At 45.3% G+C, this 24,856-nt stretch overlaps 2 protein-coding genes across 3 annotated transcripts; both read right to left on the reverse strand.

Moving 5' to 3' along the window:
* Nucleotides 1–7,030: 7,030 nt before the first annotated feature.
* LOC125513430 (BTB/POZ and MATH domain-containing protein 1-like) lies at nucleotides 7,031–8,035 on the reverse strand. Its single transcript, XM_048678548.1, has one exon. The coding sequence runs from the start codon at nucleotides 8,033–8,035 to the stop codon at nucleotides 7,031–7,033; it is 1,005 nt and encodes a 334-aa protein (XP_048534505.1).
* Nucleotides 8,036–16,712: 8,677 nt separating this feature from the next.
* LOC125517612 (protein YIF1B-B-like) lies at nucleotides 16,713–19,689 on the reverse strand. 2 transcript variants are annotated; one of them, XM_048682823.1, is made up of 5 exons: nucleotides 19,420–19,689; nucleotides 17,980–18,143; nucleotides 17,799–17,897; nucleotides 17,556–17,707; nucleotides 16,713–17,457 (listed from the first exon to the last, which is right to left on the reverse strand). In XM_048682823.1, exons 2-5 carry the CDS (start codon nucleotides 18,139–18,141, stop codon nucleotides 17,076–17,078), a joined length of 795 nt encoding a protein of 264 aa, XP_048538780.1. In that variant the 5' UTR covers nucleotides 18,142–18,143; nucleotides 19,420–19,689; the 3' UTR covers nucleotides 16,713–17,075. The 2 variants fall into 2 exon arrangements, with proteins under 2 accessions (XP_048538780.1, XP_048538779.1); XM_048682822.1 differs by having other exon boundaries at nucleotides 17,980–18,158.
* Nucleotides 19,690–24,856: the final 5,167 nt, after the last annotated feature.

Consider the following 24,856-nt stretch of genomic DNA (forward strand, 5'->3'; position numbering starts at 1 on the left):
ACCCCTTATATCACGTCGACCGGCAAAATAACCGCTAGTTTACCATTTGCGCAAAAAAATGGCCCGAACAGACACTATAAACGCGTTCGACCCTTAATTTTTTTGAGGGGTGCGGTAAATTTCCCCCTTCGACCCATGAATCAACCGTCGTCGAGTCGTCGTCCACCCCGGATCAACCGCCACTGAGTCGCCGTCCACCCCGGATTCGCCGAGTCGAGCCACCCCCGGGTCGTCGCCGCCCTGGATCGACTGCTGTCGGTGAGTCCTTTTCTGCCCCTTCTAGTTCGACTTAGCGAACTATTTGTAGATGAATTTCCGTTCATGCTAGCTCGGGTGCGATTCGTAAATGGATTTGAGCCCTTGCGATAAAATTTTGCTCGAGGATTCGTCCTCGTCCAACGACTCGGACGTAGAGTCGCTGCTCGAGAGCCATCGGTTAGCAGATGGTGGTGGTGGTCCTCGTCGTGACTATTGTATTATAGCATTCACATTTTACCTTATATTGAATTCATAATTCTGTGTAATATGCAACATATGTGTGAAATTCAAAAAAAACACGTGTTTTTCGGATTGGCGCGGGCTGCGGTTATGCGGGGTCTGTTCAGCCGTAGCCCGCGTCAGCCTGCAAAACATGTTTTTCGCGAACCGTAAACACTCTATAAGGGTCCGCGATATAAGGGGTCTGCTAGAGATGCTCTAACAACTTAGGCCTAATATACATGTGAATAGGTAACTATTTGCTGCTAAAACTTACTTGCCTAAGAGCATCTCTAGCAGACCCCACATCCGGCCCCGACTCACAAAATAACCGCCAAAATGCAGGTCGGAACGGTAAAACCTGCCCGATCAGACACTCATTTGCGGTCGACCCGAATTTTTTTTGTGGGGCGCGGCAAAAGATCTCCCCCAACTTCTAGATTCACGAGCTGGGAGGACAACCCAAGCTCAGCCCCTATCCGCAGCGAGATTTGGCGGGAGGGACATTTCCGCGCGGCCGTTCTCGCTCCCCCACCCTCCGCCAGCAGTGCCCCGCCACCGCACGCTCCGGTGCATCTTCCCCGGCCGTCCTTCGCCGCCATGGATGACTTCCTGATGTCCCGCGCCACTGTCAAGGTCGTGCACGCTCAATCCCCTTGGGCGGATCTCCCCGTCGGCCATGTTGGACCCGCCATCACCCAAGGTACCGCCCGCCTGCCCGCAAGCGGCTGGGCAACGTGGTCGTGCAGGGCGAGAATCCGGCTGCCCCGGCCGCGAAGGCCTGCGCTCCGGACACTGATACGTCTCCAACGTATCTATAATTTTTGATTGCTCCATGCTATATTATCTACTGTTTTGGGCAATATTGGGCTTTATTATCCACTTTTATATTATTTTTGGGACTAACCTACTAACCGGAGGCCCAGCCCAAATTTGCTATTTTATGCCTATTTCAGTGTTTCGAAGAAAAGGAATATCAAACGGAGTCGAAACGGAACGAAATCAACTGGAGAAGTTATTTTTGGAAGGAAAGCCATCAGATAGACTTGGACTCTATGTCAGAAGATACGGGAGCTAGCCACGAGGGTGGGGGCACGCCCACCCCCTAGGGCACGCCCCCTGCCTCGTGGGCCCCCCGAAGCTCCACTGACGTACCCCTTTCACCCATATATACCTACGTATCGTAAAACTTCCAGAACAGAGATTAGATCGGGAGTTCCGCCGCCGCAAGCCTCTGTAGCCACCAAAAGTCAATCAGGACCATGTTCCGGCACCCTGCCTGAGGGGGGATCCCTCACCGGTGGCCATCTTCATCATCCCGGCGCTCTCCATGACGAGGAGGGAGTAGTTCACCCTCGGGGCTGAGGGTATGTACCAGTAGCTATGTGTTTGATCTCTCTCTCTCGTGTTCTTGATTTGGCACGATCTTGATGTATCGCGAGCTTTGCTATTATAGTTGGATCCTATGTTTCTCCTCCCCCTCTTCTCTCTTGTAATGAATTGAGTTTCCCCTTTGGAGTTATCTTATCGGATTGAGTCTTTAAAGATTTGAGAACACTTGATGTATGTCTTGCCGTGGATATCTGTGGTGACAATGGGATGTCACGTGATTCACTTGATGTATGTTTTGGTGATCAACTTGCGGGTTCCGCCCATGAACCTATGCATAGGGGTTGGCACATGTTTTTGTCGTGATTCTCCGGTAGAAACTTTAGGGCACTCTTTGAGGTCCTTTGTGTTGGTTGAATAGATGAATTTGAGATTGTGTGACGCATATCGTATAATCATACCCACAGATACTTGAGGTGACATTGGAGTATCTAGGTGACATTAGGGTTTTGGTTGATTTGTGTCTTAAGGTGTTATTCTAGTACGAACTCTAGGGCTGTTTGTGACACTTATAGGAATAGCCCAACGGATTGATTGGAAAGAATAACTTTGAGGTGGTTTCGTACCCTACCATAATCTCTTCGTTCGTTCTCCGCTATTAGTGACTTTGGAGTGACTCTTTGTTGCATGTTGAGGGATAGTTATGTGATCCAATTATTGTTAGTATTGTTGAGGGAACTTGCACTAGCGAAAGTATGAACCCTAGGCCTTATTTCCACACATTGCAATACCGTTTACGCTCACTTTTATCACTTGTTACCTTGCTGTTTTTATTATTACAGATTACAAATACCTTTATCTACTATCCATATACCACTTGTATCACCATCTCTTCGCCGAACTAGTGCATCTATACAATTTACCATTGTATTGGGTGTGTTGGGGACACAAGAGACTCTTTGTTATTTGGTTGCAGGGTTGCTTGAGAGAGACCATCTTCATCCTACGCCTCCTACGGATTGATAAACCTTAGGTCATCCACTTGAGGGAAATTTTCTACTGTCCTACAAACCTCTGCACTTGGAGGCCCAACAACGTCTACAAGAAGAAGGTTGTGTAGTAGACATCAGGCACCAACGCCGATGCACGATCCCGGACAGCAACGGAGAAGGTCGCTAAGGCCACCGGCGTCAAGAGGAAGAGGATTCCGGCTACAAAGAAGCTGCCTCCTTCATCCAATCCCTCCGCCCCGGAAAGAGGTTTCGCGACGATGCCGCTCAATGGTGCTGCTCCCCCCGCAAGCGAGGTGTTTGAAGAAATGGCCGGAAGGTATGCGTGTTCGGTCATGGCAATTTTCTTTGCTTTTCGCCATTTTGCGATAGCTTGTGACTTGTTGTCATTCATTATAGCGGTGGTTCGAATAATGCAACTGTCGAGTTCGTGAACTTGTTGGACACCAACGCTATTGATATCGATCAAGCCCCGTTCGCCACATTCGACTACAATGAAACAAAGGGCGGCGTGGATGATCATCGTTGTGAGGAAGAATTGGAGGAGATCGATGAGGTAGCATATGAGCAATCGCAAACAAAAACTGGGAAAAGCCAGAGATCGAAGAACTACGCGATCTTGGAAGATCAAATTCTGATCAATGCATGGAGTGCGGTGTCTCTTGATGCATGCACGGGTACTTCTCAAACCGCCAAGAGGTATTAGCAAAGGATCTAAGATCAATACTTCCGCATGATGGCAAAGTACCGCAATAGGACTCCACGCACATTTCAGTCGCTTCAAGGGCGTTGGGAGGTGATCAAGCCTATGTGCAGCCGTTGGGCAGCTTGCTTGGAGCAAGTACGCAATGCACCTCCAAGTGGAACCATGGAATCCGGCTATGTGAGTTTGTTTTCCCTTTGTTCAAGTTGTGCATCATCATATTGCATCATATGAAATGATTGCATCATTTCACTTTGTTCAAATTGTGTAAAAAATTGCCCAACATAGATACAAAGACATGGAAGCTTCGGAAGGCAAATTCTTCAAACTAGAGCATTGTTGGGACTTGCTCAAAAAGTGTGAGAAGTGGAAGTTGATCGACAAAGAATGCCCACCGAAGATAGGTTCACTTACAAACATGGATGAAGATGAGGATGATGATGGCCCATGAAATTTGAACAAGCCCGATGGTGACAAGAAGAGTAAGGAGAAGATGAAGAGAGAGCACAAAGCATCGAGTTTGAGGGAGAATATTGATGCCATGGTGCAATCAAATGAGTTGATGTTGTTGAATTCGTTGAAGATCAAGAAAGAGTTGGTCGAGAAGAAGGCAAAGGAGAAGCAAGAAAAATGGCAATTGCTCAAGGAAGAGGGGCTGCGCAAAGCGGCCATTGAGGAGAGAAAAGCACGTGCCACTGAAAACAAAGCCATGTCCAAGTTGCTCGCCGAAGAGAATAAGATCATGACAATGAACCGCAAAGACATGAAAGACCTCACCAAAGAATGGCATGATATGGCAAGGAGTGAAATCTTGAAGAGGAAAATGGTTGTGTCGGCCAGTGCGTGTTACAGTGCCGGAGATGTTTTCTCTGGTGCAGGAGTTGGAACAAGCGCCGGAGGTGGATTCGGTGGTGGCGATGAACTTCAAGATGGACTCGATGGCGCGGAGTGAAGATCGACCAAGATGATGCTGGACGTGGTCGTCACTTCTGCAAGACCCTCTTTTGCGTTTGTCCTACTAAACTGAACCTATTATTTGTGCGTAAACTGTGTTATGTTGTTTGAATTTGAACTTATTTGTGGGAACCTATGTCAAATTCGAGAATTGGTGTTTTCGATTTACGGTTCGACGCGGCGGTGCCCAAGCAGACCCCGCAAAAAGCCGACCCGTAAAAAAGTATATTACACGAATATCCTTTTATACGGGTCCGTTTGGGGGGTCTGCATCTGCGGCCATCCGAGCCAGCCCGCAAAGGCCGTTTTTCGTGAACTGCAAATGCGTTTTACGGGCCGACCGGATGCGGGGTCTGCTAGAGATGCTCTAAGTATAACTCAGGTATTGTAACAACGAATGATTTATGTTGCTATCTCAAACATTATGTGTATCATATGTGTCCTCATTTATTTTCATGCATGACACATAGTAGTATAGAATTTATTACAATATTCAATCCTCTCTTTTTTATTTAATTCTACATCACCTCATCAAAATTGTCTAGTTTAAATATAAGTCTTCGTAGAGGTTTCACTCTACATACGGAGCAAAATGAGTGAATAAACACTCTAAATTGCATCTATATACATCTGTATATGTGGTTCGTAGTGGAATCTCTATAAAATTTATATTTTGAAACAAAGAAAGTACTAGTTATGATACTCCTACTAGGACCAACCTAAGAGTGAAATAATTATTGATCAGGCAAATAATATATATCTTTACCTACTAATAAAGCGACTATCGCTTCTGGTCGTTCATCATTAAAAGTACCCTTCAAGTTGATAAAAATTATCCACCAATGCCACTCGTAAGTAGAAAACGATTCATTTTTTCGGACCAAAAATCGTCGCCTCCTTCATTGTTTTATAGGGGAGCGACGAGTAGAATACATAGAAAAATGAGTGGCAGAGTGGTTGGCTGATCGATCTTCTGGCGATCAGACTAGGGTTGATCGATCTTCTGGCGATCAGACTAGGGTTCGATCCCTAGCTCTCACACTTTTTATCTTTCTTTTCTCAAGCATGTCCTACCCATGTATGCGTTCATGGGCCGGCCCATTTGTGGGGCTTTACTTGCTTGTTTTTTTATTTTACTTTTTTGTCTTTTCTTTTCTCATTATGTTTTCTTTCTTCTTTCTTCTTTAAATTAATTCGTTATTTTAATATTCTAAAAGTTGCGAGTTTTTAAAAATAAAATGTTTGAGAAATCATAAAATATATGTGAATTCAAAAATGTTTAGAAAATCATAAAAAAAAGTTGCAGATTCAAGAAATGTTGGTGGTTTTGCTTTTTTGTCTTTTCTTTTCTCATTATGTTTTCTTTCTTCTTTCTTCTTTAAATTAATTCATGATTTTAATATTCTAAAAGTTGCGAGTTCTCAGAAATAAAATGTTTGAGAAATCATAAAATATATGTGAATTCAAAAATGTTTAGAAAATCATAAAAAAATTGCAGATTCAAAAAATGTTGGCGGTTTTGCTTTTTTGTCTTTTCTTTTCTCATTATGTTTTCTTTCTTCTTTCTTCTTTAAATTAATTCGTGATTTTAATATTCTAAAAATTGCGAGTTTTCAAAAATAAAATGTTTGAGAAATCATACAATATATGTGAATTCAAAAATGTTTAGAAAATCATAAAAAAATTGCAGATTCAAAAAATGTTGGTGATTTTGCAAAACTGTTCGCAAAATTAAAAAGAATCACAATTTTGAAAAAAAAATGGTCGGGAAATAAAATCATGTTCATGATTTTGAAAAAATGATCGTGTATTCAAAACATATTCCGGAATATGGAAAAGAATGTACAATACATTTTAGAAAATGTTCACAAAAATAAAAATAAATATTTTGTTTTTTAATTTGTTTCCCAATTTTAAAGAAAAGTTCATCGATTCAAAAAATGTTTGGTGAGTAATAAAAATGTTAATGAATTTGAAACCGGTTCATACATTTAAATAGTTTTGTAAACAAAAGTAATGTTCATGATTATTTTGAGAAAATCATAAATTTCAAAAAAAATTGTGGGTTCGAAAAACTGTTCACTGGTTCAAAAGTATTTTATGTCTAGGATTTGATTAGTTTTTCGAAAGTCTTTATATGTCTTGACGTTGGGAATAGTTCGTAGTCAATGAGATTTGTTTTTAAAGTTTTAAATATTCCCTTGCGCAACATAATGACAAATGTGGCATACACTGACAAACTCATAGCCTTGGGATTTACCGCATCGAATATATTGTGATCACGTGGACATCGCGAACATCATCGGCTAGGGTGAGAAAAAAATGGCAACATGATGAGCCACTGTGTTAAAATAGAGTACACTCATATACCAGGATATTGGGTCATACTTATTTGGTTAGCCATAATTTTTTGTCTCCCGTTGCAACGCACGGGCATATTTGCTAGTATATAATTATAATAACATCTTATATTGTAGTGTCAAAAACGCTTTTATATTATGGTATGAAGGGAGTATATATTAGTCAAGATTCGTCACTTGATTTTTTGAACCTATCATCACTTGATTTGATCTACAGAAGAAGCTATGAATTGAACACAAGCCTGACGGAGCCTCTGGCAGTGATGCTTCTCTGCTAAAGTCAACGTGGTCACCACGGTATTGGCCTCAAGGGTCTTGGAGAGGGCGGTTTCACATATTAGCTTCAACCTTTGAATATCGTACCGGTCCGCAGCCGCAAGCAGATCCATGACAAGCTCCCTCTTACGGTCTCCGTCCACGTCGCGTATGGCGGCAGGGAGCGAATCCATGTAGATGTAGTAGAGGAGAGCGTCGAAGGCCTCAGGCTGCATGTCGTTGATGTCGACGCACCCGCCAGAGAACCCCAGCCCGCCGCCACGCACGACGCCCGCCATGAACGCCGGCGCCCTCATGGCCAGCACGGTGCGGTGGGCGCGGAAGCCCTGCCCTCCGACGAGGAAGCCGACGTCCGCCCCGGCCTGGGACTCGTACATCCTGGCGAGGTCGCGGTGCAGGTCCGAGGGCGGGTCCCCCACGTCCGGCGCGGCCGCCCGGGTGACCACGGTCGGGTACATGAAGACGGTGACCACGCACTCGATGACGAGGCGGTCACCGTGGACGAGCCCCCACGACGGCGACTCCAGCTTGCTCCTCTTGACGAACTTGCTGGTGCTGGGCGCGAACCTGCTGAGGTCGGAGGTGAAGAGCATGGGCGGGGTCCGCGACACCAGGGAGGGCGAGCCGGGGCGCTGGCCGACGACGGTCAGGTCGCAGGACGCGCGCACGCGGGCGCCGGCGCTCAGGAGCTCCAGGTAGACGGACACGTACTTGGGCTTCAGGTACCCGCCGGGGTAGTAGCGGATGTTCCAGTCGAAGCCGCCGACGGCGAAGGCGCCCGAGCTGATGTACACGTTGGGGCCGAGGAGCTTGTGCTGGCTGTACCCGCGGATGTCGAACACGTGCTTGCGCTGCACCGTCTCCGGGGTGCACGTCGACGTCGACGCCGCCGTCTCCAGCACCGCCTTTGCGCTCGACGCCGGCATGATGGATCGGATCTAGTAATAGATAGGCCTACGCGCGTACTCCTGTATAAGGAAGTGCCTAACAGAATTCCGTTATATCGGTCCGTGCTAAACTAAATAAAAGTATGTCGTCAATCACTGGGAGACTCTTGAACCCAGAGTCCTACCTACGTGCCGACTCAAATCACATGAGTCTCTTGGACCCGAGTATTTTGTAATTTCGTCTCCGCCGTGATGAAGTTGAACACAACTTTTTTTTGCGGGGTAAAATCAATTCATTACTTGAGTAATATATAACCTAAAATCTAAAAAGCGGCCGGCCACCATCTAACATAAACGGGCGGCTGACTCCTGGCCGCTCGATCCCGCCCGATTTGTCGCGCGCGTGGGCCAGGTGCTACCTGGTCGGGCGCTCTCAACGGCTGACGTTTGTCGCTATCCACTCGCGTCTACACCCTTCATCCTCATCCCCTCGCGTCAACCGCCGCCGCCACGCCTCGCCGGACACCTCCGCCTTCGCCCCAACTTGCACTGGACGCAGTAACCCACCTCCGCACCCCATCGCTACCCAAATTCACATCCATCACATTTGCTGTGTCTATCTCTCTTGTTTCCTAGCTCAATCCCCTTTGCCTGGTCAACGTTCGATGCTGGAGCTCGCGACGAAGCATGGAGGAGAAGAGGAGCACCGGCGTCGACGCACTGCTCCATCATCTAGCCGGGGCTGTCGTATTCCTGCTGCCTCCCGGACTCACCGTTCGCGAGCACCCCGCGGTCACCGACGCGCTTAGGCCGTCATCTCTCTGCGTGTGTGACATCGTCCATACCAGCATCTCCCTTTTGCGCATGGCGTCCCGGGGGCCGGCGTCTACCTCCCTCGCGTGGCTCACCGTGGCTGCATCAATCTACATCTACGCAAGGCAGCCATCTTCGATCTGACGTGCGTGACTTCTTCGTGGTCGCCATCGACCTCGTACTCGTTGGCTAGGCATCGAAGCCTGCAAGCTGTGGCAAACCTCCCAGCGCATGGATGCATCGACCTTGAGTCATGGCCGTCCCTGTCATCCTGTTCACGGCAGACTCTTTTTCTCTCGTGTGTGTGTTTCTTTCTCTCATGGTGTGTGTGGATTGTTACGTTTACTAGTTGGCTCATGTCAGGTGGATGGATCTGAGTGCTAGCTTAGTGTGTGTCGTGTGCATATGGATGTGAATGCTAGTCACATAGTGTTGAACTGCAGGACACTATGGCTTGTAATTTAGTCTAGTTTCACACACATTGATGTTTAGTTGGCAGGACACTAGTTGCACACACATATGCGCAATTGACGCGGCAATGTAGTCTAGCTGCACACACATTGATATTTAGTTGGCAGGACTAGTTACACACATATATGCTCAGTTGGCGCGACAATGTAGTCTAGTTGCACACACATTAATGTTTAGTTGGCAGGACTATTGGCACATACATATGCTCAGTTGGCGCGACAATATAGTCTAGTTGTACAGAAATTGATGTTTAGTTGGCAGGAAGACTTTCGTCGAAACATCCTATGCGGGATCTACTTTTGAAGAGCATTTCGCGAGGGTTTCAATTAGATCTGATTTCACTGTTGAAACTCTCGCAACGTGCTCTTTGAAATTAGATCCAACATGGGTATATTTTGTTAAAAAAAATTGTGTAATTTAGTCTCCGTTTTGTGCAACTGCCTAGTAGTCGATGTGCAACTACGTGATAGTGGATGTGCAACTTTTTGCTTACCCGTAGATGTGTAGTCTTCACTGGTGGGCGCCTCCACCCCCAAACTACCTCCTCCTCTAGTGAGATGTGAGAATTCATGTGTTGTGCACGCCAACTGCCTAGTAGTTGATGTGCAACTTTCCCCCTCCTCGTGGTTGTGTTTCATTGTTTGCTGCAATGGATATGCAACTTCAGATACTGCCACGACCAACTATTTTACGAGTGATGTGCAACTTTCCCTCGTACCCGGTGGATGTGTAATTTCTCTACTAGCACCTGGTCTAAACCACCCCTTTAGTACAATGTGCAACTTAATTTAGCACCCTGTTTATATGCAACTTTTCACTACCCTCGTGAATATATAACTTTTCACTACCCCTCGTGAATGTGAAATTTTCACCCTCCAACTGTCCCTGCCTGTGAGACGTACAACTTCATATGTTGCTCCGGCCAACTGCCTAGCAGACTTTGTGCAACTCCGTTTGTTGCCCCCGCCAATTAAAACTGCATATCCACAAGTAGGGAGGGGAATGAGTTGCACATCGAGTAATAGACAGTTGGCTCTAACAACAGACTAAGTTGCACATATCGCTGGTAGGGCAGATGGGGCAGGGTGTGTCAACTAAAAAAACAACACATCCATGAGTTAGGACAATGGTTGGATACTAGACAAATGGTCGGAGCAGTAGACTAGTTGCATAACAAGTTGTCATGGTTGCTAGGTTGCAACCTCATATGAAATTAGACCATGCATCTTCAAAAACTGGTTTTGAAAAAAGTTGCACCATGTAGTACTAAAGTTGCACAATGCAGTACTAAAGTTGCACCATATAGCATCAGAGTTGGCATCAAAAAAAATTCATCGAAACATATCCATGCGGGATCTAGTTTTAAAGATCTCACCGCGAAGAATCCAACAGTGAAGACGGATCTGAATTTCGACGCGCGGTTTGGAAGATATAGCTTTTTGAAAATTTGAAACCCGAAACAAATGCATATGTGATCTGTTTTTTCAACTGAATGTAACCGGTGTGAATACATTAAATGCTAAAAGATACATGCGCTAGCGGACAAAAATTACACACATGCATGTCTATACAGAGCGGACGCTAGCGGATAAAAAAATTCTATTTTAGGCCGGCCGCTCGCGCATGCCAACGAGCAGCCGGCCGCTACGTAGACTCGTCCAATATATAATGTTCTTACAATCATTCATGATGATAGTGCTAATCTTCTGAGGATATTTGCTAACCAACATGCCATTTTTTGTTGTTGACGTCCAATGGCTGCCATTGCATGCCCGACCTGGTTCTCTGTTCTCTTGATTTTCCTAATTTCAGTTTGCCTCTACTTCAACAGTTCTGCTATTACAGCCATCTGGTACATGTTCCTCGAACGATCAAGTGACCTTGCATTCACTAAGGACAAGATTTCAACGCAATCAGTCTTCACCAATATTGGTTTTTGTGACCAATGTAGTGCCAACTTAAGTCCCTCCTCACATGCAGCAAACTTAGCCTCTAGGGGTCCAGGGCAATCGAAGAGCCATCTACAAGCCCCAAAGATTACCTGGCCAGCATGGTCACGCAGGATCATGCCTGCTCCTGCGGATCCGTCCGCAACAACATATGAACCATCAAAATTCAGCTTGACATAATTTTCTGGTGGAGGCTCCCGTGATGCTATAGTACTCGGACAGATTGACTTGCTCGTACACATCAATGCTGGTCTATACATCATGTTCGGAATTTTACCTTTGGTGAGGTCTTGCATGCGGATGGTGCCTGATCATAAGCAACGATTCTACAAGCTTGATAGGAAATGTTTAGAAGCTTCAGCGGGAATCAAAGGCTTCTCATGGGTGAGCTCATTGTGAACATGCCACACACGCCACAACACCATCAGGACAAGCATGCGTTGTATTTCATTCATTTCCTTTTTTTGAACCGGGTTAATCCCCTTTTCATTAACTGAATAACGGAAATACAAATCGAGTTCTAGAAGAAAACGAAAGGGAAAGGGAAAAAACGGGTTCAAGCATCCCAGGGAAACCCACCATAGATGCTCGCAATCGAAGCACCTACTGTGGGGCGAAAACCCTGAGACACCATTTAACAAGTAGCTACAGACCAAAGAAACCCCCGACACATAGCAGTCGAGCTCAATCTACGTCAAAGGGACACAAGTAAATGACACATAGGGGAAGAGGGGGAGGGGGGGCAAAACAGCCGCCACAGATGACATCGCGCAAATTCCAGCTCCAGAACCCGACGGCGTCAGTCTTCAGGCTTCATTCCGAGCTTCTCTCGGTGTGAGCAGATGCGCATAACCTCATCATCCTCATGGCGTTGTCCCTCAGCAGCAGCGCGCCGTGCTCCAGTTCTTCCCGCTCCAAGCCTTTCAACAGTCCTGCCCAGTATTTCAAATGTACACAAGTTGTGAAGACAATCTCAAAAGGAGACGACATTTTCTTGTGTTCAAAAATAGCTTGGTTTCTGCGGTTCCAGATAGCCCAGCAAACAGCCGCTAAGCCCACAATGAAGTGTCGTTCCCCTTGGGGAAGAAAAGCATAACACCAGAAGTAGAACTGGCACAGGTTGTTCGGGCATAAGTCAGTGCCAAGCATCGCCCCCACCGTTCGCCAAACTGTTCTAGCGACAGGACACAGAAAAAAAAGTGAAGGTAGGTCTCTCCACAATCACAGAACGAGCAGCGGGGGTCGCCTGCCCAGTTCCTGCGTTTCATAACATCTCTGGTTAGTACTACATCTTGAAACAATTGCCACAGAAAGATCTGGATTTTGGTTGGCAGTCTGGCCTTCCAAATCCATCTATAATCGCACCCAGAGATATTTCTCTCAAGGTAAGAGTACATCGCTTTCGTCGTATACTTCTCTTTAGGGCCAAGAACCCATTTGATTTTATCAGGTTCCACGGAAGGAGCAATGCTCTGAACAATACTTTTTAATCCAGCAAACTGGATAGCTAGATCGGGGCTCAATCTTCTTCTGAAGATGCCCCCCCTTTTTCTGCCCCAAAATTGAGCGATCGTATCGTCAGGGTGCTTAGCTATGCTGATCAGGACCGGATATTTCTCACACAACGGTGGGTGCTCACCAACAGGGTCCTGCCAGATCCTGGCCACATTACCAGAATTAATGATCACATTCCTTCCAGCCATATAATGTTCTTTCACTTTGAGTAAAGCCTTCCAGACAGATGAATCATTGAACTTCATTTTCACCATGGCTACAGAATAGTTTCTAAGATACTTGGCTTTAATTACTTCTTGCCATAGGCCTTCACCCGTATCTAGTTTCCACCACCATTTTGCCAGGAGAGATATGTTTTGCTTATGGAGGTCTTTCACTCCAAGCCCACCTTTTTTCTTAGATCGGCACACTCGAGACCACTTAACAAGATGGTAACGTTTTTTCTCCGTGCCACCGCACCAGAAAAACTTACGACAATACTTGTCCAGTCTCTCAATGAAGGTCTTAGAGAGAAGGAACATAGACATGTAGTAGTAAGCTATACTGGACAGGGAAGAATTGAGTAAAGTCAATCTTCCACCAGAGGAGGTGGAGTTGCCAATCCAAGCATCGCAACTCAAGAGGTATCTAATAGCAACAAACTCCCAGTTGATGTTCCGCAAAGAGGAATAACTCACAGGCACCCCTAAGTATTTCATAGGAAAGTGGCCAATTTTACATCCAAAAAGGTCCGCATACTTATGGAGAGTAGACTCATCATCTCCCACACACATGACCTCACTTTTCATAAAATGAGAGAAGTGCATATTTCAACCCCGAACTCTTGCCCTGGTTTAATTTACAACCCCAAACTCCAATACAGTCTAAATTACAACCCCCAACTCTCAAAACCGGCTAGGAGTCAACCCTCCCCTCTCCGTTGACCGGTTTTGACCAGTCAACGGGTCCAGTCAGCATGCCACATTAGCATTATTTTTAAAAAGCTGTAAAATAAAAAAATACAGGAAAAGAAATAAAAAAATCAAATTTCCTGGAAAAAATCAGGGAAAATAAATAAAATCGAATTTCCGAAAAACAAAATTATCAACATTTCCATGAAAAACCAAAAATACTTAAAATAAAAAAGTCCAAGGGAAAAAAATTCAAATTCCCAAGAAAATTATATTAAAACTGTAAAATAGAAAAAAAATCTAAAAAAGTAATTTCCAAAAAAGTTCATTTTTTATTTTTTTCTCGAAAATTACAGAAAAGTTTCCGAATTTTTTTTTGCAATTTTTTTCGGAAATTTGTTTTTTTATTTTTTTCCCTGATTTTGTTCTCGATCTTACAGATTTTTCTTGAATTTTTGAAATTTTTTTTGACGTGGCATGCTGATTAGACCTGTTGGTCAAAACTGGTCACCTCTGGTCAAAACCGGTCAACAAGGAGGGGAGGGTTGAATCCTGACCGGTTTTGAGAGTTGAGGGTTGTAATTCAGATGGTATTGAAGTTTGGGGTTGTAAATTAGACTAGGGCAAGAATTCAGGGTTGAAAAATGCACTTCTCTCTCATAAAATTGATTTTAAATCCAGACATAAGCTCAAAGAGATATAACAACAGCTTAAGGTTAACACCATGCTCGATATTGTCCTTGATACAAAGGATCGTATCGTCAGCATATTGAAGGATAGACACACACCCTGGAACGAGGTCAGCCGCGAGCCTTTTGAGCAGATTATTCTTTTGAGCATTGAAAACCATTTTGGATAAACATTCAGCTGCTAGATTAAACAAAAAGGGAGACATAGGGTCTCCCTGACGAACCCCCTTAAAGCTTTGGAAATACGGCCCTACTGTGTTGTTAATCTTAACACTCACTGTCTCGTTTCGTAAAACTTGATCAACCCAGGAGCACCACTTATCTCTGAAGCCCCTAAGTCTATGGCATTCAAGAAGGAAGTCCCAATTGACTTTCTCGTACGCTTTCTCGAAATCGAGTTTAAGCACAACCCCGGTTCTTTTTTTTACATGAGTGTGGTGGAGGACCTCATGCAAAGTCAGCATCCCATCCATTATATTTCATTTTTTGATAAACGCATTTTGATGGCGGCTAATGAGTTTATCAGCAAACACTGCCGCCCTATTATGTAAAACTTTGGTAATCAGCTTGTAAGGGCAACAGAGGAGACAGATAGGGCGGAATTCTTGTATCTTCTTCGCTCCACTAATTTTGGGAATGAGAGTGATGATACCGTAGTTTAGCCTCTCTACATCCAAGGTGCCTTCATGGAAGGCCACGAATAGGTTCATGATATCATACTTAACAATCTCCCAACAGAATCTATAGAATTCTGCTGGTATGTTATCCGGGCCTGGAGCACGATTGCTATCCATAGAGAAGAGGGCCGCTTTAACTTCTTCCTCACTAAAAGGACGAGTAAGGAAATCATTGTCTGAATCAGTAAGTTTTTCATCCTCTCCCCAAGAATTAGGATTAAGATGGAAAAGATTACCCGGAGCTGCCCCAAAGAGCTCCTTATAGTAATCTGTAGCATGTTTTAATAAGTTTTCAGTACCCTCGATCATCTCCTCTCCACTGGAGAAAGAGTGAATTGTGTTTTTTCTTTTCCTTCCATTGGCAATCCTACGAAAAAATGAAGTGTTTTGATCCCCTTTTAACAGCCATGTCTCATGGGACTGTTGTAACAAAAAAAGCTCTTCATCAACAAGCATTTGTTGAACCGTAGCATTAGCAACCAGTCCGGCTCTTCGTTTCGGAGAGCTTCAGCCGGCGGCAAATCCCAGACCGTATGCATTATATCCCATAGGTCCCGGGCGTGAGGGCATCTGATTAGAGCATGATGAACTGTTTCATCCTCTTGCCCACATATTGTGCAGGTTCCATCCAATTCCATGTGTCGGCGCTTCTTATTTGCACGAGTAGCCAGCGCCTCTCAAGCAGCTTTCCAAGCAAAGCCACAGACCTTAGGTGGAGCCCCACTTTTCCATAGCAGCTTCCATGCAGGTCTAGACCCATCTGTTCTCGTGCTTGATTCTCCAACTCCTTGTTGTGCCATGATCAGATCGCGGGCCATATTGTATGCCGACCGCACTGAGAATCTCCCTTGCTTGTCGGGCTGCCAGGCAAGAGAGTCTGCTTCGAATCTACGAGAGGCCTTGATTTTTAGAATCTCAGAGACATCTGCTGGAAGGAAATGTTGTGTGAGAAGCAACATATTCCAAGAGCCATCAACATTGAGAAAATCTGCCACCCATTTTAGTCTGCATCGACGTAGAAGTTGAACACAACTGTCATCGATCGGCAGGCTCAAGTGCAATAGAAAAACGAAATCGCTTAGTTTTGGGGGGTCTTCTCATCGCGCGTGACTGTTCGCCCCCCCTAGATTCGCCTTTTGAAAATAAAATATTTCATGAACCATACATACGAATTACAAACTGTTTTCACCGTTGCATTTTTCACGTCAAGATTTTCAAAAACTACATCCCATGTTGATAGGTTTCGACAAATATTTTTCTCAGTGAAAATTGTGTTCTCAAAGTGATCAAACTCGGGCTCATAAACTGTGCTAACTCTGCTCCCGCGTGAAGCACATATGTGCTCCCAAAATGAACTAACTAATGCTCTTGAGCTGTAGTAACTTATGCTTCCAGATGAACTAACTTGTGCTCCCGCGAGGGGTGAATCACGCCGTGCTTCAAACATGAACTAACCTGCGCTTCCACCTAGTACTAACTCATGTTTACAATGCGACCCTAAAAAAAAACCTCATGTTTACAATGCCAAGCACAAACTGTGCTTCCGAATGAACACATGTGCTTCCAAGAAAACTCAAGAAAATAAATAAACCAAATACACCCCCAAAAAAACCAGGCAAAAACAACAACCCCCTCCCCCCCCCCCCCACCCTCCCCCCCCCCCAAAAAAAAATACAAGAACATAATCGGAGATAGCGGCGTCTTCAGTAGACTGGAGACAGGAACGTAATCTTCATCATTCAAGTGAAACAGTTCCAGGAATACAAGAGGGACCAAAAAAACAAAAAAACTAATCCGAGGCGGTACGGTAGGAACCAAAATGCACACGCGTAGCAATTCATCTCCATCCTATCCCAAGTGACCATAGTTCACTCACCTCCAGCAGAAAACGGAAACAGTAGTTACATGCGCTTTCATCTGTTTATCCAGACATCTCTACTAGCTTCACAAGAGTCTTAAGCAATTAGGTGAGCTATTACCAAGTTCACCAGGAGAAGTTAACCACGAGTGTATCCTGCACAGCATTCTCCTAAAGTTCGATTCACGTTACCAAGCTCAACGATAAGACGGGAAGATCAACCACTGATGTTGCCGAGCCAAAACAGCATCGGGAACTGAACAACCGCCAGGAAGAGCAGAAAGTAGTGGTTTCGACTCGGATGCCGCTCGTAACTCCTTGGTCCACCCAGAAGAACCCTCTTCATGGTCTTCACGAGGAACACGCCAGTGCAGAGACAGAACCATGGCATGATGAAGTAGTATAAGTAGCTCCAGAAGATGCGGGCCAGCATCGCAAGAGATGTGCCAGCAAATCCATACCCAGCATACGCCACAATGTCTAGCAATGGCGCTTCACCACTGCCCAGGGAGTACAGCAAACCTTTGATGAGGACGACTTGCAGAAACCAGCCAACTAGACCTCTTGTGAACTGTAGGGTCAGTGCCTCAGGGGTAAACCTGTATCACCGAACAAATCACATTTAGATGATTCAGTCATGTAAAGTGTGCAGTGGTTCTCCAGATAGAAGATACAGAGTGCTACACGCTGTATTTACCTTCCCAGAACTCCCAATGCGTATCCAGCAATGACAATGTAGGTGCCAAATGCCATCAAAGGGATGTACAGGTCTGGGGCATTGATATCCTGAATTGGAGGTTTGTAGGATAGCCTTCCTCCTACAGGTTCAGTTATTCTCGTCCAATGACCCTTAAGGAAGACAATAAAGCAACATGCATGTTATGAGACTTCACAGCATGCAAATCTTGCAAGGAAAAAAGGAGAGTGAAACAGAGCTCACCCTGTGAAAGAAAGGGAACAAGACGACCTTCAGTTTGTTCCTCACATACTGGCTGTTGACTTGAAAATAGTATTGAGGGTCGGACAAATATTGAGTAATCTGACACAATCAAGTGAGGTTAGCTTGGCAGGTTTCAAAAATATTATCCACAAAAGAGAGTTGAATAAAGTTGAAGACATACATTGCTCTGCATGAACTCAGAACTCGAACCAAGAAATTTCTCTCCATATGCTCCAAGTCCAGTACGGATAAGTCCAGGTCCAGCACCATACATGGCACTTTCAAAAGGATTTGGTGGTGCATTTGCAGGCCTAGGACCTAAGCCACCCAGATCACTATTCATTGCTGCCATGATAATAACTGAGCAGTCAGAAAACAATGTATTCAGAACAGTATAACAAAAGAAAACTGTGCTCGAAAGTATTTTGCGATAAGTTGAAGTCAAGAATCATAAGATGGTCTCAATCCAATTGATGATCAACAAACAGTAATCAAAATTCAAAAGTAATACTAAGTTCATTATGATCCCAACTCCCAAGTCAAGAGAAGGAAAGAACAGCAGAAACGAATCATAGCTCAATGAATTTCATGACATAACACCCATCCTTCCAAGATGAAGTGGTGATGCTAACGACAATGTGTCATAAAACTACTTTGACGGAGATAAAAGGAAAGACAGGTGATCCACATCAGCACATCTCATTTTGGCTGGTGGAGCCTGTTGCCTTAGTTTAACAACTAACATTCCGCAGTAATATGACGGCCTAACAGGAAGTATTGTCCGTTAAGACTTTTCTTGGTCAAAGAAAAACGCATCAGGTTATCATTTCACTGATCTGTGGTCATTCCATAATCTTTGCAACAACAACAAAGTCTTTAGTCCAAACAAGTTGGGGTAGGCCAGAGCTGAAACCCAAAACACCTCAACCAACTCATGGTTCTGGCACATCAAGCTTCCATTAGCTGGATAAATAAATTTTAAAGCAAACAAAGCCACCATGGCAATTGAGTGCACGGTCCTAAATCCAAGAAACTGCAAATTGTCTTTACAAACAGTGTGTTATGGTACATATTGGTGATTTTACCAGTTCCCTTAATTACTTGTTCTGGTGAACTACAAAAGTAACATGATCCTCAAGGCTTACCCAGTGTTCCACTTCCATCCACCAATCCAGTTACTCTCGGATCTACTACACGCTACTCTAAAACTTCTTTCCAGAAAGATAACCACACTAGTCTATACTTCCCTTTAACCTCCAATAGCAGGGCAGCCGCCGTAAACTACGTTCTACCTGATCCCATCCCAAATTCCAGCGGCGGACCTAACGTGGGGCACGCGGGATCAGTCGAATATCCTAGTTTCTTCCTATTTCGAAAGGAATTGCTACCCGTGGTCAACGCAGCGACGAAATACGATGGGGACGGGATGGATCGGAGTGCCCGCTCCAGAAAGTAAGGTTTGCATCAGATTGCTCACAGCAAAGACAACTCGTACAATACAAGTATCTCAGAACAATCCAAGCAAGCTAGGGTTCATCGCAGACAGGTGTGGATCTAATGGTGCGCCGGGGCGTGCACCAGCGCAAACACCCAAAATTTGTGGAGGTTAGTTTGGGTTTACCTCAGGAACCAATGCCGTCCAAGATCGCGGACGGGGTGGGGGGGGGGGGGGGGGGGGGTGGGGGGGGGGGGGGCGATGAGGTGGAACGGGGACGGCGACGGCGGTGACGCGCGTGAGAGGCGGAGTGTTGGGGGTGGCTGGTGAGGCGTCGGCGGTGTCGTAGGATGCGGCACGGCGGAAACTGTACGGCACGGCGGTGGTAGACTACTCTGGGTCTAGAGCCGCGTTCGCCGCTGGGTCAGATTGGAGCTTGGGGAAAAGGGATCTTTTTTTTAACGCAGTACAACGCAAATCTGATAGTACATATGCATGTACACTCATCTTATGAACGTAAAAACGATGAGTACTTCTGAGAGACTGAGGCATAACATATTATATTGAGATTAATGAATGGCAACTGCTAGGCGCCGGTTGGCCCCCATCCATCCGATGCGATCTCCAGGTATCGTTGGATCTGACTCAACGCATCTTTCCTCCCTAGCATATCCCTTCCGTACGACAAATCACAGAGGGAACATGGCTGCCGCGCGCTTGCCGGCCACCCCGGGCTCACCGTCGCCATGGAAGAAGACGCCTTGCTGGTCGCAAATGCCTCCATTTGTCGTCGCAGCAGCAAACATCAAGGATGGTTGTAACAAAAATTCTCGCAGACCCTTGGTTGTAGCTCGTGAAACCATGGACGGCGATTGCACCACTGCCAGTTGCAGCACCAAATGGCAGACGACGGCATGGCTGACAGCCAAAAAAGGCGGTGGTAGCATTTTTTGGAGAGGATTCCGGCAAAAACCAAATCCGGTGGAAGCTTTTGGGCGGTTCCTTACAGCAAACCCAAAAAGGCGATGGTAGCAAATTTGGGTGTCGGTTCCAGCAAATTCCAAAACGGTTGTAGCAACGAAAAGGCATCGCCGCCGTCGACCAGCACCGTTGTGCATGTATGTAGCAAAAAAAGTCACCGGTGGCAGTAAAAACAGGCTACGGTTGTAAAAAAAACGTCGCTGGTCCGGCAGGACGAACTCCGGTAGTAGCATTCCTGAACAAAATGCTACAACCAGCGATTTTAAAGGCCGGAACCAGTGATTTCAGAAAAAAGATGCAAAAGAAATAGACTTTTTGAAGAAAAAGCTTGAACGGAGTGATTTAAAAAAGATGCAACCAGTTGGCATAAAAAGTCGGGCAGGTCTCCCACTGCCATGGCTGCTGCGCGGGGGAGGGGAGGAGGGTCGTCGGAGTTGCAAAATAAGGCCATGCCCAACGTGAGCTCGTGTTTTTTTGGTGGCTTTGGAGGTGCTCGCAGCAGCGGGCTCGGAGTTGTTCCGCGACAGCAAACTCATAGCCGGTGGAGCGGGCAAGGCCATGGCTACTGCGGGGGAAGAGAGACAGAGAGGAGATGTGAGATTGGGAAGGGAGAGAAATAGAGAAGGAAGATGATAGTTGAGTGCATGAATGGATAAGAAGGGAAGGGGGAAAGGTGTGTGGGTCCCGCGAGACACATCCTGGTGAGAGGAGCAGGGAGTGTTCGATCTCTTCCATGTACATGCCGCATGCGACCGGCCCAATCTTCGGCCGGCGCACCGGCCACAAACGTTTCCCTTAACGAATTCGCCATAAAAGTCTTTCTAATCGACGGGAACGTCTCCTCTCACTGAACGTATATCGCTAGAATGTCTGAAATAAGTCCAGTAGAATGCAAGCATCAATGTCAAGTCTAAGACTTGAACTCTGGTGGATGTGATACTACTGTCCTCATAACCATCCAACTACATGTTGATTCGCAAGGGATCTTTTCTTTTAAGAGGTATAATTATGCTTCTGGTACAAGAACTTGGCGGGTGGGTTCACTTTCATACAAAAGCTTATAAAACCTAGAACAGAGGTACAATAACTTGGCATGGATATGGGCTTGAGATACAAATTGCTTCTGTGCTGACAAATGGACGCCAACGAGGCAAAGTGCTAGCTTATCAGATTCTTTGCAAAATAGCCTCTACAAATCTATGAAATTTTGTCCATGGGGCCCTTGAGCACCGTAGACATCTACTTTTGGTTAATGAAGCCGACCTAATCTGAGCCATCTCACGCGCTTAGCATTTATGGCCGTCCATTTTTTTATTTTGGATGTTTCTGACCATTAGATCTACTGTCCTAAGAGGTTGTTGCTCCATGAGAAAAAACAAAACATTCTGGTTAACTTAGTCACCTCTGTCAGGACATTTATCTAACCGAGCATGGTCCAAGAGAAAAAAAATTGTCCACTCGATCAATGGACGGTCGATATAACCATCAAAAAATTATGCATCTCACGCGACGCATCCACACGTGGTTGATCTTGATCTCCTCCACCTGTTGGAGTCCGACATCAACAGCGGCGCTGCTACAAGAGGACCCAACGGCTGAGCCAACTCCACTCCGCCCCTGCGACGCTGCCTCATCGTGCGCCTCGACGAGTGTAGGTCACACCTCCAATGCTCAACTCCCGGGACGTGATACGTCCCAAACGTATCTATAATTTTTGATTGTTTCATGCTATTATATTATTATTCTAATATTTTTATAGGACTAAGCTACTAATTTAGTGTCCAGTGTCAGTTCCTATTTTCTGCTTGTTTTTGGTTTCACAAGCGGAGGTCAAAATAAATTGTCTATTTAACAAGACTTTTTTGGGTGACAAGAAACGCATGAAGCTTCGGTAGAGATCAAGACGAGCCTTGAGGGGCCCATAAGGACAGGTGGCGCGGCCAGGGGTTGGTCGCGCCCCTTGAGTTTGTGGGCCCCTCAGTTACCGCCTTAGTCTAATTGCACCGCCATAATTCCCTATAAATAGAAACCATCTGTCGTGCATCCAAAAATTTTATCGCTGCCGCAAGCCTCTGCTCCAAAGAGATCTCATCTGGAGCCCTAGTGCAAAATCCCACTAGAGGGGGAAGCCATTGCCGAAGGCCTCTTCATCGACCTTGTTGCCTCCATGACCATGTATTACTAGTTACTTTAGGACCTATGGGTCCATAGTAGTAGCTAGATGGTTCTGTCTCTCTTTTGGATCTTCAATACCATGTTCTCGTTCTTGATCGAGATCAATTTAATGTAAACAGTGGTGTTTTGTTGGGACATGATGAATTGTCACTTTGTGATTAGATTGTTCATTAAAATCAATTGAATCTATTTTAGTTTTCATGCTACATAATTAAATAGATTTGTATTTCTCTTTGATCTATCTATCTTTTTTGGCCAAGTTCAATCGATTTATCTTCAGTGTAAGAGGTGCTTTGTAGTGGGTTCAATCTTGTGGTGCTCTAACCCAGTCTATACTACTATTAAACAATCAAACGTTTTCTTTTTTAAGGCCACCCCATTATGTGTGTCCAGGCTAATTTGTGCTGCCAGATTGTCCCACCTAATGAGATCTAATGACCTAAATACATCTGACCGGGGGTCACAATTGCATGTAGCAATTACTGTTGGCTGACCATGCTTCACCGAGCGGACGAAATTTCCCACGCCCGATCTGGATCAGGCCCCTACACAGCCACCGCTCCGCTAATCTCGCCTGTATATTCCGTAATCTCTCCCATATCCGTTCGCCCTCCAAGAAAACGTTGTCGTCGCTCCCACGCGTAGCACCGGTCCTCCTTCCACCTTCCCCTTCCACCTATCTGGCCTTCCCGCTCGCCTCTTCCCCGCTCCCCACGCGTCTCCTCTGGTGGCCGCCTTCAGCGAGTGGAATCTGTTCCTCACTGGCTCGCTGCATTCTTCCCCTGCGAGGTGTTAGTGTGGGGATGGGATCTGACAGGATCGGGACGAGGAGGCGGCTGTGAAGTACACGTTCTGGAGCTGCGCGTGGATGCGCTCATTGCCGAGGCCGATGCCGCTCTTTCTGGAGGCCGACGCCGCTCTTTCTAGAAGAAATCCCTCAGTATCAAGCGGGGTGACGTGGACACCTACGTCCTTCATGTTTGGGCGCTGGAGGGCGACGGGAGGCATCGATTCGCCGTCTGGCTCCTGGACTAGGGGACTGCGGCTGCTACAAAAGATGCAGCAATTGGAAGATGCACAGGTCAGCAACGCCTCCTCCCCCTCGCACAGTTCCTCTGGACCTGTAGGTAACTGCTTGCACGCTTTGTAATATGGCATCGTGTATGTGAATATGTGATATACTGACGTTGCAAGTGAGACTATTCCAATTAACTTGTAGATTTCATGCATCCCATAAAGCCATAACTCTTGCCTGCAATCTAGCTCACAGTAGCAAATTTCTGACTTTGCTTCTAACCTAATTGCCTTGAATTCGTGTACATAATTATATTATGACAGAAATTTAAGTATTGTCTCGATTAGATTTGCCGCATGGGTACCTGTTTTTCTCCATTAAAATACCTCATGTAATGCTACGTTCCACATTTTCTGCATAACGGTAAGTTCATATATATTTCTACTGAAGCGTGCAGCCATATCTTCCAATTTTGCTTCAATATGTTCTCCCATATGCACGACAATTGGGCCTCCTTTTGTCAATGTGGGGAGCAGGCTTTCATAATGAACTGTGTGATTAATGATAGTCCTCACCCTACAGGTACTTGGTGAGATGCCACTAAGTCAATCTGCTATCTCAGGTTATATTGGATGCTAATTTATTTTACAATACTACTACATCTTTCTTGAATCAGATTCGGGCTTTTTCTGTGCAATTTTGTTCTATAGCTATTTTTGGGTGGCTTTCTTTGTTTTGCTTTATGTTGTATATAATCAGTAGAAAACTCAAGCCCCATCATCTGACATTTCTGTAGTAACGACTGAAACTATTCGAGGACAAATCTTGGATTGTTGTTGTCGTTGGAATTTAGAGTTGCATGGTTGGCATGGTCAACATGGCAAAGAAAGTATAGAAGATTTGCCGAACCAAGTATGGGCTTGTAGAGTACCTCAGGTAATCAGATTCTGCACCCAAATTTAATTTTACTTGCTTTTAAATGCTTCTAGGGCAGATGATGTCGATATGCTAGATTGTGTTGTAGTTTATGCTTGTCTGGTTATGTATATTTTCTTCCAGAGTGTCACATTTCCTTTTTGAGAAATTCTAATGGTGTAGGCTGAGCATGGACGTTTGTGCTGTTGTGTGTGTTGAGGTCAATCTCAGTTTGGAACACAATAGAGCAATGGTGATAAGCTCATTCTAGCTTTAAATGAAAACAATTTAGAAATTAGTTTGTCAATAGTCACTAGATACAAATATAGTCCCTCTGTTTCTAAATATGAGTATGGACTACATACGGATATCAATAGTCACTAGATACAAATATACTCGCTAAATTCACTCATTTCGCTTCGTATGTAGTTCATATTGAAATCTCTGAAAAGACTTATATTAAGGAACATAGGGGGTAGTACATTGGGCCCTTTGTTTCAAAAGTTGTTTCTTATCCGTATAGAGGTTCAGTACAGT

This window comes from Triticum urartu, chromosome 6 (genome assembly GCF_003073215.2).
Source record: "Triticum urartu cultivar G1812 chromosome 6, Tu2.1, whole genome shotgun sequence".
NCBI lineage: Eukaryota > Viridiplantae > Streptophyta > Magnoliopsida > Poales > Poaceae > Triticum > Triticum urartu.

Bases quoted from the DNA above. Each gene is read 5' to 3' on its own strand.
- LOC125513430 (XM_048678548.1), bottom strand. From the start codon at position 8,035: ATGCCGGCGTCGAGCGCAAAGGCGGTGCTGGAGACGGCGGCGTCGACG.
- LOC125517612 (XM_048682822.1), bottom strand. From the start codon at position 18,150: ATGGCAGCAATGAATAGTGATCTGGGTGGCTTAGGTCCTAGGCCTGCA. The intron at 17,898-17,979 runs GTATGTCTTCAA...TGATTGTGTCAG, and splicing joins CTGAGTTCATGCAGAGCAAT to ATTACTCAATATTTGTCCGA. The intron at 17,708-17,798 runs GTGAGCTCTGTT...GTCTTCCTTAAG, and splicing joins TGTTCCCTTTCTTTCACAGG to GGTCATTGGACGAGAATAAC.